At 35.7% G+C, this 20,861-nt stretch overlaps 2 protein-coding genes across 4 annotated transcripts; both read left to right on the top strand.

Annotated features, from left to right (window-relative positions):
- The first annotated feature begins 981 nt into the window (after positions 1 to 981).
- On the top strand, positions 982 to 14,901 carry LOC137945343 (arginine--tRNA ligase, cytoplasmic-like). 3 transcript variants are annotated; one of them, XM_068791197.1, is made up of 18 exons: positions 982 to 1,108; positions 1,891 to 2,006; positions 4,440 to 4,573; positions 4,828 to 4,906; positions 5,018 to 5,119; positions 5,247 to 5,462; positions 5,539 to 5,619; positions 6,468 to 6,551; positions 6,716 to 6,820; positions 10,101 to 10,279; positions 10,440 to 10,524; positions 11,585 to 11,786; positions 13,402 to 13,471; positions 13,668 to 13,737; positions 14,007 to 14,096; positions 14,218 to 14,286; positions 14,356 to 14,454; positions 14,680 to 14,901. In XM_068791197.1, exons 1-18 carry the CDS (start codon positions 1,015 to 1,017, stop codon positions 14,788 to 14,790), a joined length of 1,986 nt encoding a protein of 661 aa, XP_068647298.1. In that variant the 5' UTR covers positions 982 to 1,014; the 3' UTR covers positions 14,791 to 14,901. The 3 variants fall into 3 exon arrangements, with proteins under 3 accessions (XP_068647298.1, XP_068647301.1, XP_068647300.1); XM_068791200.1 differs by having other exon boundaries at positions 1,058 to 1,108; positions 1,862 to 2,006; positions 14,680 to 14,899; XM_068791199.1 differs by having other exon boundaries at positions 1,067 to 1,108; positions 1,887 to 2,006; positions 14,680 to 14,900.
- A 539-nt stretch (positions 14,902 to 15,440) lies between these two features.
- On the top strand, positions 15,441 to 20,861 carry LOC137946014 (endoribonuclease YBEY, chloroplastic). The gene is made up of 12 exons (XM_068792160.1): positions 15,441 to 15,893; positions 16,024 to 16,275; positions 16,366 to 16,461; positions 17,317 to 17,494; positions 17,600 to 17,683; positions 17,764 to 17,864; positions 17,972 to 18,064; positions 19,100 to 19,171; positions 19,610 to 19,729; positions 19,834 to 19,884; positions 19,996 to 20,184; positions 20,404 to 20,861. Exons 1-12 carry the CDS (start codon positions 15,501 to 15,503, stop codon positions 20,569 to 20,571), a joined length of 1,797 nt encoding a protein of 598 aa, XP_068648261.1. The 5' UTR covers positions 15,441 to 15,500; the 3' UTR covers positions 20,572 to 20,861.

Here is a 20,861-nt window from a genome sequence, read left to right as displayed (position 1 = left end):
TTTCTAGTCACATGATGTGGTAAACTATTATGGGCATGTTAGTGCACCGTGTAAGTGTATGTGAAAGTGGTTATCAAAACGTTAGTGCACTATGTAAAGTAGAAAGTGAAAGTTAATTATATGGGTAATTCACTTTATGAGACTAGTGAATTCACTTTCACGCTGAGACTAAACTAATTCAATTAGATTTTAATGGAAATATTTATATTATTGTATTAATAAAATATTTTATTTATTTATTTATTTGATGACTTTTAATATTATATTAAATTACTAATTTAAGAGTGGTAATTAAGATATTGTAAAAGTAAGAATTTGATCAAGTATTTAAGGTAAACATTTTTTTAAGTATTATATATTTTATTACTAATTTAATTAATATTAATATTATACTTTGAAATTATTGTATTAATTTAAATTAAATAAAATTATATCTTATTTTTTTAAAATATCTTATTTATTTATTTGTTATATTCACGACTTTTAAAAATACATTAAATTACTAATTTAAGAGTGATAATTTAGATATAGTAAAAATAAGAATTTGATTAAGTATTTGGACATTATAAAAGTAACCATGTTTATTTAGGTATATTATTTTTATATTAATTAATATAATATTATTTTAATTTTGTTAATTAAAAAGTTAAATCCATCATAGTATTTTATTAAAAAAATTATTGTCCAATTTTCACTAAAATTACACTAACACAACAAAATAATTATGATGTTGGGCGTAATCCATAAGCGGTGTCAACGAGCTCATATTCGCGAACCAACACTCTGGCCGGACTTGAAGGTTCTGTTTTGGTACCGCGAGCCCGAACGTTTCGATGCGGGGAGGACGATTTCAGTGACAGTAGGGACATTTTAGTCATTAAGAAAGTTATAATTTTTCGTATTTTTAGATTTACATTTTTTTTTTCCCGTGACGATGGAAGCATCTCGCTTTATTCGGCGGCCGAATACCCTAAACAGCCAGTAGGGAGAAAGGACCAGTGGGGTATTTAACAAATGACAGGGGCACCTGCTCATTTGCTCTCGTCCACCGCGCTGCCTTCTTCCTTGTGTCGCCTCTCTCGTCTACCTCCGCCTCGACCAGGAACCGGTAAGCGTGGTGGTCTGAACCTTATCTTCTTATTTAGCTATTTTTCATATACTCTGTTTCCTGCCATAGAATTTAGCGTTCATTTTTTTGGCGAACTTAGCCTACTTTATTTTGAGAAGTATTCCAGTTTGTCGCCTAAAACGAGTGTTGTTTGTTTTTCTGGATTCCTACATTTGAACCGGAAAGAAGTCTTGAATGATTTTTTTCTATATACTTCGTTGTTATCAACAGTTATTTTTACTGTCTTCAGTGTACTTGTTCTCTAGTCCAGTACAAAAGTTTAATTTACCGGTGAGTTCTTTTGGGTCACGGTCGCATTTTGTCAATGCTTGGAGCAAATTTCCTTTCCTTGTTACAAGCTCGTGATGTTGTCTTCCATCTCTCCAACCATCATTTCTCTATTTTCGTGATTCCTTTGGAATGGTTGCATTCTTAGTTTTTATATGTGCAAATGTCTACACGAATTTATAAGTGGTCAGTGCAATCCTTATGTTGGTAATACCTTGAGCATAACAAAGATGGAAACCATGCCATTGATATTATCCAATTAGAAGTTTTCCTTCCTTGTAAGGTACAAGTGTGTTGGTATTGCAAATTTTTACATTTACAAAGTCTGGCACTCCCTTCTCTTGGGAGCTGATTAGTAATCCGTGTATAACGGAAGATTTGAGCTGTCATGTGCGGGTTGTGGCACAATATTCTACTGTTTTGGTAATTTCTAAGACAACTTAAGTTTGAATACGTCTAATGCAGGAAGTACTGTTTCTTGTGAAACTAGACAGGTTACTTCAGATTAACAACCGGAAGATTAATTTATAGCAGGCAGGCTTCATTTTGGTCAGCAATGAGCAGTGACACGTCAACATCTGCTACTCTGCTAGGAGGCGCAGTAGATCCAGTAAGTATCTACATTTTTTTAATTTGAGCCTGTTATTACACAAGGCTGTAACTCTTGATTACAATTTGTCTGTCTTGTTATAACAAGTATTTTTTTCTGAATGGCATTCTAACAAATTTTCTGCATCTTGCCTTTCAAAAGAAAAAAAATCCTGTATCTTGTGTTACAGATTGGTTTAAAATGGTTTATATTACTATCTTTATCTATTGCTTCATTTTTGGTACATATTGATTGTAGAGATTTGCATCTAGAAAGAAATACTGCATGCAAGCAGTTCAATCATAGATTTTTTTCTTCTTGTATTTATGTTTGACGAAGATGAAAACGGACAAATTGAATGAATTGATCTCATGAACCTTTATTTGCTGTTTTTGCATGTTTTTCTGTTGTCATTGCAATGTTTTATGATGATTGCTAATAGTCATTTCTTTTGAGGGAGAAGCGAGAGGATGCTGGATGTTCTAGGTTTTGCTTTGTTAAGTAGGCCATGTTGCCTTTTGCTGGGCTTAGACATGGGAGACTATTTTTTCTGATGTTTACAATTTGAAAATTGAAGATACAGCAGAGCCAATGAATTATACCAAACTGCTTAGACAGGGGAAGAATTGCTTGCTTAAGACAATGAAGATATCAAACTGATTCTTGCATGAATTGTTTTTCTTCTTGCATGCCAGGTGAAATATGAAATTTAGGGTAGAGATTGTCTATCACTAGGGCCTTAGTCAAGAGTTGAATTTTACTTTAAAAAATTTGCCTTGTTCACAGATTTCTATCTTTCACCTCTTGCTTAAAAAAAGCAAAGTTTGGTCACATGCTTGACCAGCCAAATGGGCTCTCATGACTGATATGAAGCTAGAAGGAAGATCCTCGCTGCTGTGAGCTTACTAAGCATGTAGACAACAGAAAGCTTGTTTATACTCATGGAACAGTGAACCATCTATTTGCCTCTTTGCTTTTTTCAGTGGAGACTTTAGGAAGAGTTTTGGCCTATTCATGTTATATCTGGATGTGGGATAGTGTTGATCCATGACTTCTTTTCCTCAGAGTGTCGTTTTTGTGGTGAGAAAGAAACAAAATGGCCTTCTGTTATAAGCAGCTCCACCAACTCTGGTGATGTGAAAGCTTTCAAATTTTTCATTTTTGAGGTAAGAAGGAAAATTGACTTTGTACTGTTCTCTTCTATGAGAGAATGAGTGCTAATAGGAGGGAGTTTCATTCATCTTAATTATAGTCCTCATGGAAAGTGTATTCACCTGATAAGACTTCTGTAGAGCAGTTGTCCCTTGTGAGGTTAAGAAGAGACTGCTTGAGTGAGCCACAGGTGAATCTAAGCCAATCAGATGGTGCCACACAAGAATAGAAGCCTTCAAGCTTGTTTTCAATTGTAGCCATGAACTTGGTAGAGGGTTGTGACTGGGTTCTGCAGTTTGAGGACTTGGATACGTCAGTTTAGGGGCACTTGGATACTTTCAAAAATTTGTCCCTCATATTTGTTATACACAACTACAGTGGTGGTCCTACTTGTTTTAATGGTGACTGAATTGTATGTGATTACCTTTTCTTCTCCTGGTTTTTGAATGTGTCCATCAACCAATCCTACAACATGAGGGCATTCCTTGCCATGTATCATTAGGTTAGAGGAAATTTTAGATATTTAGGTATGTGCACAAATAACGTAGTTCAAGTTACCTGGTGATATATACTTAAAAGTTTGGGTAGGCCTGAGATGGATCAGTGGATTATGAGGGAGTTAATAAGGTATGCGATTCTGCTACCTTTGGGGGGATGGGTGACCCTTGTGGCTCGCATGCTCAGTAATGGTATCATTATATGTATTCTGCAAATTGTGTAATTTCCTGAGCCTGTCATATTTCCTGCCTGAGATTATTAATACTCCTCTTACTCATGCTTCACTTTTTAAATGCAAATAAAAGGAAAAAGAGGTTAAAATTTTCTATTTATCTTACATGTGTAAGGAACATTTTCTGACACATAATTAAAGGATTGCAGCACATAAATAAAGGATTTCTGAAAAATCTCCATTCTTCTTCCATGTATTTGAATCTATTTGTTGTTGCAGTCACTGTTCACTTATTAGTGTATCCCTCTTCACACATAAATGCTATTGATTTAGTTATAGTTTGTATACAAAGTTAACAAGTACTCCTGAAGTATGGTTTTTTCCGTCAATTTTGATGATGTTACCTCATAAGCAGCAGAAGCCCAAATGAGGAACATAAAAATCATTGAAAGTGTTCCACATTCTTTATCTTGGAATTTATCTCAGAATCACGATTGTGTACTGTTGTTGTCTTTTTTATCCTGTTCATAGGATCTTGCAACTAATATTTCATTCTGATGGTAATTATGTTCTTCCCACCATAGAAGCTTGTTACTCATTTTGACATGATGCATAATGTTGTTATGAGACAGAACAGAGGTGGAACTGGAAATCTTAAGAAGCAACTATCTCAATTATTTGAAGTCTCTCTTAGAACAACGTTTCCAGATGAATCAAATGTAGAACCTCTGGTTACAGTGTCACAAAAATTCGGTGATTATCAGTGGTGAGTTTCTTATCTTATTTTTATTAATTTTAATGGATCTAAGAAAATTCTATTCACCCTTCTAAAAAAAAAGGATGAAAGAAACTGACTTGGCGTGATGGTACAAGATGGATGAACTGATTTAAAGTGGTCATAAGAGTGTACCAGTCTGTACCATTTAGAACCAAATTCTTGGAGTCACGATGATATGGATTTTTGTATGGTTTTGGTACCTCTCAATATTTGTTTGGTTAAGATGATTTGTTTCTTTGTAGCAATAATGCTATGAGCATGTGGTCTAAAGTAAAAGGCAAAACAACCGAGTTCAAAGGTGGTCCTGGTTCTATAGGAGAGGTACTAATACATTCTCAATAATCTCTCTCTGCTGGCCTTTTCAGTGTCAATGTCCAAAGCCTTTGTGATTGTAATCCTATGTCTGACAAAACCACTTGTTTTCTCTTTCAGGCCTTTGCAAGAAATTTACCCTCTTCTGAAATTATAGAATCTACATCTGTTGCAAAAGCTGGGTTTGTGAATATTATTTTGTCAAACAAATGGATTGCTAAGGTGTTGGCATGGCTTTTGCTTTTCTTTATATCTCTATTTATTTCAGGTGTTTATTTGAATCTATTGAGCACAGTTTAACTTTGACAACTAATACAAAACATTACTAGTTATACTGTCTTACATGCAGACCATACAAAAGATGCTTGTTGATGGAATTGGGACATGGGCACCACTGCTTCCTGTAAAAAGGGCAGTGGTTGATTTTTCATCACCCAACATTGCAAAAGAAATGCATGTAGGCCACTTAAGATCAACGATCATTGGGGACACACTTGCTCGCATGTTAGAATATTCAAATGTGGACATTCTTCGGAGAAACCATGTTGGTGACTGGGGCACACAGGTGGGGTTATATACAAACAATCTGTTTCCATTACCTGTTTGAAGTTTCTTTCTTAGGTAAGTTTTCTTTTCTGCAGTTTGGCATGTTGATTCAGTACCTCTTTGAGATGTTTCCAAACTGGGAGGAGGCTGGTGATCAGGCTATTGGAGATCTGCAGGTTAGTTCAATATTTATACTTAACAATCTTTTCACTTTTTTTTTTTTTTTATCTTTAATGCATGGTTTCATCGTGTATATATATCTTAAAATTTTCTTAGAACTCACCCGTGTCTGTTAAGTATTTTTGTTAAATGTCTCTCGGAAAGTTTACTAAAGATGAAATTTAGATCTTAAAGTGACTTTCATGCTTTTCCCCTGTAATATACCTTTTTTATAGTATCACTACTTTTGGACTGAATATATGGTAGAAATCGTAAGATGAAAATTACTTTTTTTATCTCCAAGGAAAGTTTATTCAATGGAAGCTGGGTTGGTTCAAAGATGCCATCCATTTTTCCTTCTATATTTTTATGTGGCGGTAAAAAATGGTGACTGGGACTTGTCTTCTTTCGTCTTTCACAATACTTTTTGACTGGTTTACTTTTTTGACTAGTTTATCTTTTTCAAAAAAAAAAGTTTACTTTTTGACTAGTCTTTTTGTTTTTTTTATTTTTATTTAGTTAGTTGAAATAATGGGGCCATTTTTGTTGGAAGTGTCCTAAAGTTAAGGAGTCATTATGGTTCTGCCAAAGTTCAATAAGGCCTTGTTTTAGCTGTAACAGATTGATATTAACAGCTAAGCTCAAAGAAAGCTGTTTGGAATCAGGAAGGAAAGCTGTGCCATCCCTGCATTTCAACAATCATCTTTATATATGAATTTAATTTTGTTGTGGGTGCCATATTTTGGTTTACATTGAGTACGAAAAGTTCGAAATGAAACATACGAATTTAGTATATCCAAAGTCTGGTGATCAGATTTTGACGAAGGAATTTATGGTTTACTCATTAACACTTGTCAATTTGTAGGCATTCTACAAAGCATCAAAGTTAAAGTTTGATGAAGATCCTTCATTCAAAGAAAGAGCTCAGCAGGCTGTGGTTCAACTGCAGGTGATTCGTGCAATGTTTTGAACTATACTTGGCTGGTTTGGATACAAGGAGTTGTGAACTAACGTTCATACTAAGAAAATCCTCACAATTAAGATAAGAATGAATATTGTTCTAATGAGTACATGTTTGGTTTGTCATTTGTTGTTTTTCTTTTGCATTGATAGGGTGGTGAGCCTCGATACCGTAGGGCATGGAAGCAAGTTTGTGAGATTAGCAGACAAGAATTTGATCAAGTGTATAAACGGCTTGGAGTTAAATTAGAGGAAAAGGTACTATTCTTAAAATTGTCTTGCAACTTAAAGCTGTCAAATGTCGTGTGCTTTTTTCAAATATTAAAAAAAAGGTCTGTTGTTGCGAGTCGTCACTTGTTTCTCCGGTACATTTTGCAATTATAGGAAATCAATTTTTTCATGTGATTCTTACTATTGGAAGATATGAATAAATTGGAGTGTCATTGGTGTAATTAGTTTATGATTTTTGTCTATTCTTCACTCTTACTTGGGTGAAGGGTATACTTGTAATATTGCTACTTTTAGCATCTATAAATAAAGTTTAAGGGGGGGAGGGGGGGGGGGGGGGGGTTAAAATTATTCCACAGCCCTAATTCAACCTTTTTTTCCTTCTCTAAATTTGTCACTCTGCTTCTTCTCCTCCTAAACCTTCTTTCCGCAACTTTTCTTCTTCTTCTTCTCAGCCCTTGATCCTCTTATACTTTGATTATACATCATGGAATCCTAAGTTTTAACATGGTATCGGAGTAGGCAAAGATCTGAGATAGAAAAGGAGAAGAAGAAGAAAAAAAGAAAAAAAGAGAAGTTTTTCATTTTTTCTTAAGTCTTGTTTCCCAATTCCTGTTTTTCATTGGATGTTTCACTCTCTCACCGTATTTTTCATATAGAAAATTGTATACCGTTGGAAAGATATTTGAGTCCATTTTCCAACTAGAAAAGAATCGTTGGAATCAAAATTTTCTAAAAAGAGAAATCGACATCTGAAGCAGCAAAGGTCAACCAACAGAAAAATTTCGTGTAGTAGCAAAAAACTTTAACTTTCGAGCCGTTTTATGCTATGAAAAACAAGACTTTGTATGGAGAATTATATATCAAAGAAATATTTATAAGTCTATTTTCGTACGTATTCAACCAATTCTCAATCTGAGTTTTTTCATATGGAGATATATATCTCGGAAGAGTCAATGGTCATGCTGGCCAAAGAAGAAATAATACTCAGTTTGGCCAGATTACACAGTTAAAAATCTATCATATTATTTATCTCAAAAGAAGTATATTTTATAAATAGAAGTTATACTTGGATGAAAGATATTGAAGTCTAGTTTCAAAAGGAGAAGATTTCATGTCGATCTGATATATATTTAAGGAGATATTTGCATTGGAAGAATCAAAGGTCATGCTAATATCCTGTTGTATGCGAAGATCTGAATTTAAGCCGAATTTTTTGCTTCACTTTTTGAGTTGTTGTTATTAATCAACAATATCAGGAAAATATTTGATAATCTATCCTTGGAAAGTTTCTGTTTGTTAACTAACAATATTTGGAAAAAATATTTAGAAGATCATCTTATTTTCAGAAACCTTCCTTGATTTATTTGTCAAAGAGAATAAGTGTTCCTATTATGAATTATGACAACTTTCCAAAAAATGTAGTTACTTGATTTAATGCTGCAAATTACAATAGTATTTATGTAAGGAGATTCTGATTTAGGATTAGATTCAAACGTGTGTTTCTTCTCTAGTTATGAGAAATCTTTGTAGCATATTAACAACATGTTGAAGCAGCACTCGGTGAGCTTAGCCCCTTATGAAGTGAGCAGCTTCGCTTAGCCTATCACTTGGTGAAACCCTTTCAAGCTATAACTGAATGCTGATGTCATTAGCTACTAATTAGTTGGTTTAGTATGGCTAGCTTTTGGTTTGGTGTCTGAATTATTCACTGATATAGTTTATTTACTCTTCTCTGTTTTTTAGAAGACATTACAACTGCTCTTGGAACTAGCAACACTCAGTTCAGTTATTCTTTTTGAGAAGATTAACAACATTAAGTTCAACTGATTGGCAACTTATTACTCGACTCCAACTTATTATTTGGTGTACATCTTCCTTATTCAAGGATGGACTTGCTGTTGATTATCTCACGTGTCTTTATTATTCTTAAGGACTTTTACTATTTACTGGTTATTTGCTGCTATATAACAACATATTTGGTATGTGTTATTTGAGCATTGGCTCATTACCGCAACTGCTATTGTGTCTCTTTGATTAAGACTTTATTATTAAAGAAGAACTCCTCGGTTGCTTGCCTTGGGTTAATTATTTGCTGACTATTGTCAACATTGGTTCATATAATGAAAATTTTGAATTACTTCGAAAAATAAAGCACATGATGACCTCAACTTTTCATCTTATCTTTCTATTGATTCCCCATTACCCTTTTATTATTGACAGGCTTTCTCCTACTATCTTTTATTTGACTCTCGTTTACCCCCTTTGGCCAACCCTTTTTGGTGTGTTGCTATGGTTGATCATTTTTTTATGTATGGGTGTTTTTAAGTCCATTGAGACTTTTTTATTGGTACCCTTGCTTTTATTTTTCGCCGTCTTGTGAATAACAGGCATTACCCACTTTAGTGATTATTATCACTATTTTTGTTCGAAATCCTTTGAGGTTGGTTACGACTTATATTTTATCACCCATTTTTACCTTTTGCGAGTATGCGTCTGGTTTTGTACTTGTCTTTGGGACACCGTGATGGAGGATATCATTACTACATATCTTCCGATACTCCCCCTCAAGTTGGGAGGTAATGGTAGTGATCCCAACTTGAAACAAATAAAATAGATGTTAGGATCACTGCCATTACCTCCCAACTTGAGGGGGAGTATTGGAAGATATGAATAAGTTAGAGTGTTACAGATTGTAATTAGTTTATGATTTTTGTCTCTTCTTCACTCTTACCAGGGTGAAGGGTATACTCGTAGTGTTGATACTTTTAGCATCTATAAATAAAACTTAAGGGGGAGCGTTAGAATTATTCCACAACCCTAATTCTCCAACCTCTTTTTCCTTCTCCAAATTCGTCACTCTTCTTCTTCTCCTCCTTAACCTTCTTTCCACAACTCTTCTTCTTCTTCTCACCCCTTAATCTTCTTCTACTTTGATTATACATCATGGAATCCTAAGTTTTAACACTTACCTTATGCAAAAATCTCATTAAAGAATAGTCTTAATAAAAATTGCTGATAAAGCCATTTTCCAATATGTATATATTGAGAAGGCATATGCTCGTGCATAGGTTTGGTCTGGTTTTTTATTTTGCCATTTTTTTCTATGGGATATTGTTTGTGCCCCTTACAAAATTTTGATTACTTTCTGGTTACATGTAACTATGTCTGCTTCTGTAATCTATATTAGTGACTTTGTGTTTTTTTTTTCTTTACATTAAGCCTTTTGGCTAATAATTCATGGAGCAGTGTGTTATTATGATGTTTTCATTTGCTGACTGGCAAGAAATTGACATCCATGTTCTTGTAGGGGGAGAGTTTTTATAATCCTTATATCCCTGGAGTCCTTGAGGAATTGACCAGCAAAGGACTAATAGAAGAAAGTAAAGGTGCTCGTGTGATATTTATTGAAGGGCATCCAAACCCTTTAATTGTTGTCAAACGTGATGGAGGATTCAACTATGCTTCAACTGATCTGGCAGCTCTTTGGTTAGTTCGTTTGTGTGCAGTTGATTGGCCTAATAGTTTTCATGGATTCCTAATTCATTACTTAGACGCAATACTGGTGTTTTGTTCCATTTGCATTTTTGGAATTTCTTACATAACTTCTTTTTAATGATGACATATTTTTGCTTCATCATGTTTGAAGGTATCGACTTAATGAAGAAAAAGCAGAATGGATGGTGTATGTAACTGACGTTGGACAGTCACCTCACTTTGAAATGCTATTCAGCGTATGTAGCATTTAATTTGTGGCTTATTCAGTTTAATATCGGAAAATTTCAAACTTCATATGTATGAACTATTACTTCCTGTCACTTAGCATGATTTTTCCCTCGTCTCTTAGCATGGTCAGGGGTGATTGCTATGGTTTTTTTTTTTTTTTCATTCCTTGAAACTTTCTATTTTCGGTCCCTGCTGTCACACTGCTGACCAAATTGCATAAGTTGCACACCAAACGGCATGTGAGGTTGCATATGACTGGAGTTGACTACAGTGTAATTTATTTGAATTTTTTTCACATGCATTTATTTATTTTGAAGTGATATTATCTGGTCCTTTTTCTGTATCTAGTAATAAGAATTTCCTCTTATTCCTGGTTACAATATTATTTTCTTTCTTTACTCAACATTGAAAATGTTTTCTGAAGTAATGAAACCAACATAATGATGGTAATGGATTTAATTCTAAATAAAAAATTTATTCATAAATCTAAATATTTTAAGAAGTGATTACATGGTATAAAAGGGTTACAAATTCATACCTTCAAGCAAACTGTCCCCTTTGTGCTTGAAGTCCCTAGTTTTTCTTTTTTTGGTTGAAACCTCTCCTCAATGGAATGTCTCTCTTCTAAAGGAAAGGTTGATGACAAGGTGAATCAGAGTCATTGATTCAACTCCGATAGTCCAACAAGTGGTCATTATGGTTATCATGAAATGTGCTAGTACATGCAAGAAATTGGATGGTGATGTGATATCTTCTTCTTGCATGGTATAAAATTTTAGCCCCCAAATGCAGGCATCAAATATAAGAAACCTTAAGTGGATTGTTTTGACTTTTATTCTAATTGGCTTCGATGAAAATTTTGAGCAGAAGGCCCTAAGATTGAAGACACTAGCTACATTGATTATTATGACATATAATGAGAGGTTTAGTAAGTTGTGGAAACAGGGTTCTTATATGATGGGCATATTACTTCATTCTGCATTCGTTTGGCTTTGTGCTAGAAGTTAATCATGTTGTGAAGGTATTTGCTTCATTTGATGTTGAAACTGTTTTTTCTCTTGTTGTTAGGCTGCCAAACGTGCTGGTTGGCTTCCCGCTAATGATGCTACTTCATACCCCAAAACAAGTCATGTTGGTTTTGGTCTTGTGCTTGGAGCAGATGGCAAACGCTTTCGGACTCGAGCCACTGAAGTTGTTCGATTAGTTGACTTACTTGATGAGGCAAAAAATCGGAGTAAAATGGAACTAAAACAACGCCTTGAGAACAATGGTTAATTTTTTGCCTTTTTTTTTTTTTTTTTCATTTCAACCTATAATTGTGTCAGGAAAGAGCATGCCTCAAGGGCCTAAGATGGGAACCTATGACCTGCAATTGTGCAGTCTGGCCATCTTGGCCAAATTTTTTCCTAAGTGATGGGGCTATGGAGGACCCTGGTTCAGATAAAATAAGGCTGATACTGTAGTCAGTTTTGGGTCTTGTACCTGTTTTGCCTGTTCCCCCTATTGTCATGGTCCTGTTTTATGCACGTCCTAAACAGTGAAGTGAATAATTTTGTTTTCCACTAGGTTAATAAGGTACATGTTTAAGAATATTTAAATTTAAAATATCTGATTTAACTGTAGTATCCTATGAATAAATGAGGAACAGGGCAAGTTGAGCTAATGTGGTATTTTTCAGAAACCAGTTTTTGAGCATTTTTGATTTTCGATCTGGTAGTATTTCATACCAACTCCTTTTCCATTGTTCAACACCAACCATCAACTATGAAGTGTGTTTTTTTGCTAATGTAGTTCCTCTGGTTCAACTAGAACTTTTAAACTCTAGCTGAGTCACCATTAGAGCCTCAGATCAGTGGGTTTTAAACTTTTATAAAAGAAGTATCTGTGTGCAAATTTGTGATGGTCTATATGACCTAAGATTCCATTTCCTGAATAGGGTATCAAATGCTATATAAATTGGCTTTGCTAATGTACTTATTTTATTTGTTGAGAAAGGCGAATATTATTCAAAACAAAGGCAGAGAACAAAATTACAAGCCGCTAAACAAGAGGGGGACCTGTTACAACAAGGGATTACTTGTTTATAAATTGGCTTTGCTAATATAACTTATTTTAGGCAGCTTTTATTTAGTTATTCACGCCTAGAAGGATCTTCTACTCTATGATATACTACATTTGTTAAAATCTCAATAAATCAGTATTAATGACTTCAGTAGGTTATAGGATTTTGTGGAAGTGAAAGTTTTTAGGTATTCCTGTTGGCGAAAGTGAAAAATTCTTAGCCTCCTAACTTAGGTTGTTCATATGCTGTAATTGGGTAAACAGTTTTCCTTCAGTTATGAGAATTTGTCTACTCACAGAGAGTTTTGGGGAAAACCATCTTATCATCTGATGCTTGATGCCAGAAATTGCATTATGTCTGTAGTTCCCTGTATCAATAATAGTGCTAAATATTGTCCTACTTATGTGAGGGAAAAGTTGATTTTCCACTGTAGTTATTTTCAAATTTCAAGAAGGTTGATTAGAAACTCATAGGCTAAGTGATGGATGTTGCCTTCTTATGTATTGCAAATATATAGAATGATCTGTCAATGTTTCTTAGATAAAGTAATTTGTGTGTTGTGGCATAACAGTCTTGGAGCTTCGACTACATTGTCCAGACTGGCTAGTAGTCTGCACTCTTGATGTTGGTTTGACTGGTGTTTTGTTGTCATGCTTCAGAATAGTTTTGCAAGTCAAACCAGATTCACAGAGTTGTGTTACAACAGCATCTGTTTTTCAAGTTTGTGTTAAAGAGACTCCTTTATCACTTTAAAGATTTAGGATTTTATTTTTGAAAATCAATATTTAAGAATTTTGAACATACTGTATTTTGTCTTGACCAGGTAAAATTGCAGAGTGGAGTGAAGAAGAACTTGAGCTAACGGCTGAAGCTGTTGGCTATGGAGCTGTCAAGTAGGGCATCTACTTTTGAGTCTTTAGTTGCTTGTTTATTGATCTTGTATAATTTGCAAGATGCTTTTGCTCCTCTAGAACCACGTGAGAAGATAGGATTACATCTTTTATTGGAAATATTTTTTGAAAAATTCATGGTATCGACTTGTCAGAATATCTCCAATTTCTTGACCTGGCATGATTTTTTGTGTAACAGGTATGCTGATCTCAAGAACAATAGGCTGACAAATTACCAGTTTAGTTTTGATGCAATGCTTAATGACAAGGTCTGGTTTTATTTTAACATTTTAAATGCTATTTTTTTTTCAAAAAATCTTAAGAGCTATTGAAGGAAAAAACATCTTAAAAGCTGATTGGTTCATGCATTCTATGATGTACTTCTTTGAGCTAGTAAGACGGTGTAGGACCAAAAAAATTATTTGTTCTTACACAAGGCAAAAGTTTAGAAGGATTTTATTTTTATTTTTTGGGTTAGATTTCAAGTTTGTTGAATTTAGAGTGGTTTCTTTCATGTTCATCCTGGCTCTTTTAACAGGGAGACACTGCTGTTTACTTGCTGTATGCACATGCACGTATCTGTTCTATTATCAGAAAATCTGGTAAAGATGTAGAAGAACTTAAGAAGGTACATGCTTTTTATTCACTGTTGAGGAACTTTCATGCTGAAAATACGAAATGTTCTTTTTTGTAGAAACTTTACAGAGGTGGTTTACATTTTATTATTTGGTGTTATTTTAAATTAACAGATGGGAAACCTCCTACTCGATCATGAGGATGAAAGGGTTTTGGGGCTTCATCTGGTTCAATTTTCGGAGGTAAGACTGACTTATCTTTATTGCGTTGAAAAAGAGAGAACCTAAGATGTTTTTTTCCTGCATTTGCAGATTGTTGAAGAGGTCTGCACCAACCTCTTACCCAACCTTCTATGTGACTACCTTTACAAATTATCTGAGAAATTTACCAGATTTTACACAAGCTGCCAGGTATGACCACTCCACCCCGAAGCCTAATTCCAAACTTGTCTTTATTTCTAGTGCCATAGATTGCCCGAGAAAAAAGAATGAATCACTTCATATTTAGTTCCCAAAGAGGCTATGATAGACCATGCAGGAAGAAAAGTAGAAAACCGATTTAGGGTATTTGTGTCATACCTAGTCAAGATTAAGCTGTAGATTATTTGAACGCATTGATTATTTCAATTGGGACAGGTGGTGGGATCACCAGAGGAAACGAGCAGGTTATTGTTGTGCGAGGCAACTGCTGTTGTTATGAGAAAATGTTTTGATCTTCTTGGGATTGTCCCCGTGTACAAAATATGATTCGATTTGTAATACGTCTTTTAATCGGACTGTATTGTAGAAAAAAAATGTAACGGTATCAACAAAGTTTTGCTATCAAGATCTTATGCTTTTTGGATTTGATAGATAATGTTATGCAAGCCGTTCTCACAGCCTCGCCGAAAAGATTGTTTTCTTCTTTCGGAAATAGAATTTTGAAAATGGCTAATTTAAAGGAGAATAAATAGTGACATTCTTAATTTTCTCACACTTAGATTTTTCAAATCTAGCTTAATGAATTCCTTTTTAAATCCAGGTGCTAATATTAAAGAGGAGTTAAGTGGGTTGATATTGCGTTGGAACTTGCTGAATTATAAAAACGTATAGGCTCTGCAACACGGTTGCACTTGTTAGACCCATTGATATATGCTTGGAAAATACAATTCCAAATCTTCGTGCCTCTTGTAAACTCCATCGGTAGAGCTAATGAAAGAATACCTACCTAATCAATGTGAATCCCTTATTACAAGGCGTGGTACTGTTGAGGGCGAAATTAACTTGGGAGTATTAGGTGACCGATTTACCCCCTATCTCTTTAACGTTCAGTTGGACCGATTGCTTCGGCCGCCCCCGCGCCCATCCTTTTTTCTTCGATGCTCCAGTTAATGTTAAACTCTCCCCTCCTCCCCTCCCAACTCACACACTCGGGAGAGAAAACGTAGAGAGACTGTAAAAAACAAAAATTTGTATGAATGGTTCCACGACTGCCTTCGTCCCTCAGTCGCATTCTCTCATCCTCGGCCATGTCGCGCGTCGTCGCCCGTGCGCTTCCACTTGCCACCAACCCCTCGGCACTTACCGGCTCTTTTCGTTCCTTCTCTAAGCCCTCTCTCGTTTCCTTCCCCTCAGCGAGATTACCTATTTTTTCCTCGGGAACTGAGGTTTTCTGCCCCGGGTTCTATGGCTCGTGGCGGAATCCAAGCTCTCCAAGACGTTTATTTGCCGGGTGTTTTGCGAGTTTGAGGGGGTTCCGAAAGGCGAGAGGACGGCCCACGGCGAAGAAGCAGCCGCCTAAGGAGAAGGAATTGGAGCTCATTGTTAGAATTTGTATCGAAGAAGAGCTGCCCGATGATCCCGAGCTTTTGGTGAGGTTATTTTGGAGCATGCTGCACTCGATATATATCTTTTCGTGGATGTTAGGAGTTCCGTTTTCATTTAAGAATATCCACTTTATTATGTTTGTCTGGTCTTTTCATATTCTCTTTGATTTTGCAGAACATTGCAGAAATGCTTCGCTTGGATTCTCCTATGGCGATGAAAATAGCATTTGATGGTCTAAAAGATTGGCAGTATAAAACAAGAGACACGGCTATTGATGATGTTGGTAATTTTGAAAAAGTTGAGCTCTCTGTACTGCTTTGTAATGACGACTTCATGCGAAAATTGAATAAAGATTGGAGAGATGAGGACCATGCCACAGATGTTCTTTCCATGTCCCAACATATTCCTGGAATTGAGCTCCCCATCGTAAGAACCACATTCTGATTGATTTGGTGTTTTTTTGGTGTGTCTTTTAATTAGTAATCTTATGTTTACGTAAGTTATTTACTTTTTCAGCTCATGCTGGGAGATATTGTGATTTCTGTTGAGACAGCAGCAAGACAAGCAGAGGAGAGAGGCCACGCTCTCCTTGATGAGATACGCATCCTCATGGTTGGTCCTCATATTATCATCAGATTATACTTTTCTTTTCAAGGGGTTTGCTAGACTGCTTAAAATACTGATCTGATTACTTAGTGGCACATGCTATAGCAAGCCAAATGTGCCATTTGGAGGATATAATACATCTTCTCCACTCATACATGGCTTAAATTATTTCATGATGCTAATCTTGTCTTGCCCGGGGACCTGATCATTCTTGAAGAAATAAATATGGGTATTTATTCCCCGAAAAAGGATGTTACATATTTGTGTTGTTGCTAAATGTAATACATTACATCTTTTTAGTTTTTGAGCGTGAATTTGAATTCATCCTATGAGATTTATTTTATATGGAATGAGATGAAGCTAGTAGGCTATTATAAGAATAAAATTATGGTATAAACAAAGAAGAGTCAATACTGTATCAAGTAGAAAATGTAAGGTCTTCTTTGGAAGAGGAAGCATGGGTACTTGAGGAGCTTTTTTCCTTCCGTTTTTTTTTTTGGAATGGTATTTAGAGTCCACTTAGTTTACTGCTTTCTGTGACTGTTGTTATTAAAAAAATACTGCTCTATGTTTTTTCTACACTAAGACATTTTCTTATAAAGAATTTAAACTCCATATTACCTAAACTGGTTAGAAGTGAGACAAACTCATGTATTGGGCTTTGAATGTCTGGACATTCTTCTATTCCTCTCTTCTTTGCTTGTCACTGTATTGGTGCTAAATTCTTCTTCTCTTTCTGGAATGGTCTGATTTATCTGCATCTGAATAGTGTATCATATTTGAAAAGTTAATCCATGCCAGGGCACATGAATGAACAACCTTTTTGACTCTAGATGATCATAGCTTATCTGTTTGTTTCAGGTTCATGGATTGCTGCACCTTTTGGGGTTTGATCACGAGATTAGCGATGAGGCTGAAGCAGAAATGGAGAAGGAAGAGGAACTCGTTTTGCACAGTCTTGGATGGAAAGGAAAAGGTCTAATTCAGAGTGCATACGATGCCATAGTTGATGGAAAGCTTAAAACAAATACTTCAGATGGTATGTAAATTCTACAGTTTCTTATTGCACTAAATAACCTACATCTTTCCATCCGAAATCACTTTTGTGGTTTATAAAATAAGTGGCAGTTTGAGAGTTTTACAGGTCAAATATCAAATGAAAGCAACAAAGAAAGGAGCTTACGCTTTTATAGGCCGAAATTTAGCTATATCTTCTGTGACATGGATGGTGAGATGAGACAATTTACGGTAGTTTCAATAATTTCTAATTTTGTTTGTGTTCCTGACCCTTTTTTGTGAATATGCAAGGGACCTTACTGAACAGTAAAAGTGAAATTTCCCCAAGAACAGCTGAAGCTCTGAGGGAGGCCATGTCACGGGGAGTCAAGATAGTGATTGCCACTGGAAAGGTAAATTCAATTACTTTTGGCCCTTTCGATGTGGCCAGTAACTTGTGGAGTAGCTTAATAGATGATATTTTTTTGTCATTATCTTACTTATTTATCTTTTTGAGCAGTCTCGTGCGGCAGTCATCAGTGCTTTCCGAATGGTTGATTTAGTTGGAAAGGGAGGTGTCGTTTCTGAATCCTCACCTGGGGTCTTCTTACAGGTTTGTCAGTTCAACTTTACTAAGGACTACCAAGTTTCGTATGTCCACTTCCCAATTTCGTCATGTCATGTAGCATACAAATTACATATTGCAGAAGTTTTTACAGAGTAAAAGATTTAAGATAGGTGGAGAAAAAGGGGGGGTAGTCTGAATGTTATTTGTGTGTTAGAATTTCATTAACTGCTTGCAATCCGGTATTAGTGATAATAGAATACTGGAGACTGTAGGCATAGGAAGTGAAATCTACATCTTGTCACAAGACACAATGATCCCCTGTAATGGAATTCCTAGATAAAGTTCAGGATACTACAAAATGTGAGTGGTTTCAGCTAGACTTTTTTTACTAAAACAAAAAAGACTTAGGAGCATTTTCTCTACAGTATATGTCTTTAGAAAACTAACTTTGCTTATGGGTTTCACTCTTGATGTGAATGTCATGAGCCCTGGAGAGTACTAGGTCGAACTGGTGGGAGGCCTGTGAAAGTTGGCTTCTAATGAAATTAGAAAAATAGGCCAAGTTGATTGGTTCATTTTGTAAGCTGGGTTATTTGGGTTTCTGATACTTAGTGATAATTTTTTATATTTGAATCTATTCAACCCAGTTGAACTGGCTCAACCTGAACCTGGAAATGCATTTCCAGGTTTGTCTATGTTCCGGTTTCAAAAATGCATATTCATTGCCTCTCATATTTTGAGGATGCTTCTATTGTGGGACAGTTTCACTTGGTTGTATGAAATAATAATTTGCAAGTCTGAATTATTGTTCAGAAAGTACATTTAGTTTAAATGTATCATTTTTTTACCTGATGTGGATCTGTGGCCCCAAAACCCTTACAATTACCCAAAAAAAAAAAAAAAAAACTAACTTGCTCATTAAGTGCTACGTAGCAGTTTTACAATCATCACACTCTGCTCTGCTTCTCAAAATTGTAATACTAAATGTTGTCTTACATAGATTTTTGTCTCTAATTCTTTTTGTGTATTGTCTTTCATAGGTTTGTGTCTCTAATATTTTTGTGAATTGTTGAACTGCAGGGTTTACTTGTGTATGGGAGACAAGGTCGGGAGCTTTTTAGAAGGAATTTAGATCCAGATGTGTGCAGAGAGGTACATTTTTCTCTTTCAACTAATGACTGAAAGGTTTCAAAGTATTATGAACTTCAGGTATCCGAGTCAATGTTGTCAAAACCACACTGGCCATCAAAGTGAAAGAGTGGTCAGTTTCAATTCAACTGGGTTTGACAGGATATGTTGAAACAAAAATAAAAAATAAATGTCATCATATATTATATTTATCAACAAAAAAAGGAGTTCCACTGGGAGAGAGTGCTATATTATGTGTCTGTAGCAAAATATTTATGCTTCACATTTTCAACTTTGCAAACCCACAACTTCGCTGCTTCACGGTTTGACTGTAATATGATCCCTCAATAAGACAAAAAGTAACACTAATGGATGGCTGTGTAACCTGCCAGCCTGAAGGTCTTTCCAAATTTTTTATTTCTTCTGTGGCTAACTTGTGGGATTCATTTGCACAAAATGCAGGCACTTTTGTATTCTTGGGAGAAAAAGATCCCTCTTATTGCTTTCAGCCAAGATCGATGCTTAACGTTGTTTGATCACCCTTTGGTTGATTCCCTTCATACTATATTTCATGAACCAAAGGTATGCGTGCAATATATTATACCCACTATTTACTTCTTACTGTCATCTGAATGACATTTGGTCATCAAAAGATCAATGCTTCATATGCCACCTTTTATTCACAGGCAGAGATCATACCTTCGGTGGAGCACCTTTTGGCAGCTGCAGATATACAGGTATCTTGAAAGCTATTTGTACCTCCTCGACTCTAATATGTGACATTCATCTGTGTTAGGGAAAGAGAGAAAATTTAACTCGTACTTTTGATGTACATACTGACCATGCAGAAACTGTTGTTCTATGACACGGCTCAAGGGGTGGCAAGTACATTGCGTCCATACTGGGCCACAGCAATTGAAGGGCGAGCCGGTGTTGTCCAGGCCCAGCCAGATATGCTTGAAATCATCCCTGTTGGAACTTCAAAAGGTAGTGGAGTAAAATTGTTGCTGGATCATCTTGGAACAACTGCAGAAGAGGTATATACGCACTGTATGATTCTTCGGTACTTCTTCATACCTTCCATTATAGTACTCTTCACTACAGATACCTAATGGTGGCACATATCTGGTCTTGTCAATTGCAAAGCTCATCTCTAGTTCCCTTGGTTGTGCTTAGTGGCATAGAACCAACTGTGATCTTTATGAGAATATTATGTGATCCTGGAGATAAGAATAGCTAGTGTGTTCTTCATGCAGGTCATGGCCATTGGCGATGGAGAAAATGACGTTGAGATGCTGCAATTAGCATCATTAGGTGTGGCACTTGCTAACGGTGCAGATGAAGCAAAGGCTGTGGCTAATGTCATTGGCGTGACCAATGATGAAGATGGTGCAGCAGACGCCATCTATCGATATGCTTTCTAATTTTTGGGAGGCCTTCGTTCTCGAATGTGGCAGACCAGGATCCAATAATCAACCTTGGTGTGCCTGAAGTGACAAATCCCATCTAATTTATCTCCATTTTTTGGACCATATTCCATGTTTAATCACTGTAAGTTCAAATTGTACGATAGCCTGTTGAGGCTTATTTTCTTTCTGTGAGTCCTATAGCAGCGTTCTTTCTCCTTTCGGAAGGAAAGCACCTGCTCAGTGTCTGGACTATTACCATCTTGGGCATGGAAAGCTTTTCTTAAAGGCATTTTTTTTTTCCAGAA

Source organism: Aristolochia californica, unplaced genomic scaffold (genome assembly GCF_029961685.1).
Source record: "Aristolochia californica isolate CCGP_79_NKW_82.1479 unplaced genomic scaffold, dmAriCali1.0.hap1 SCAF_12, whole genome shotgun sequence".
Taxonomy (NCBI): Eukaryota; Viridiplantae; Streptophyta; class Magnoliopsida; order Piperales; family Aristolochiaceae; genus Aristolochia; species Aristolochia californica.
Note: the sequence above shows the minus strand (reverse complement) of the source record. Positions and strands in the feature narration are given on the sequence as shown.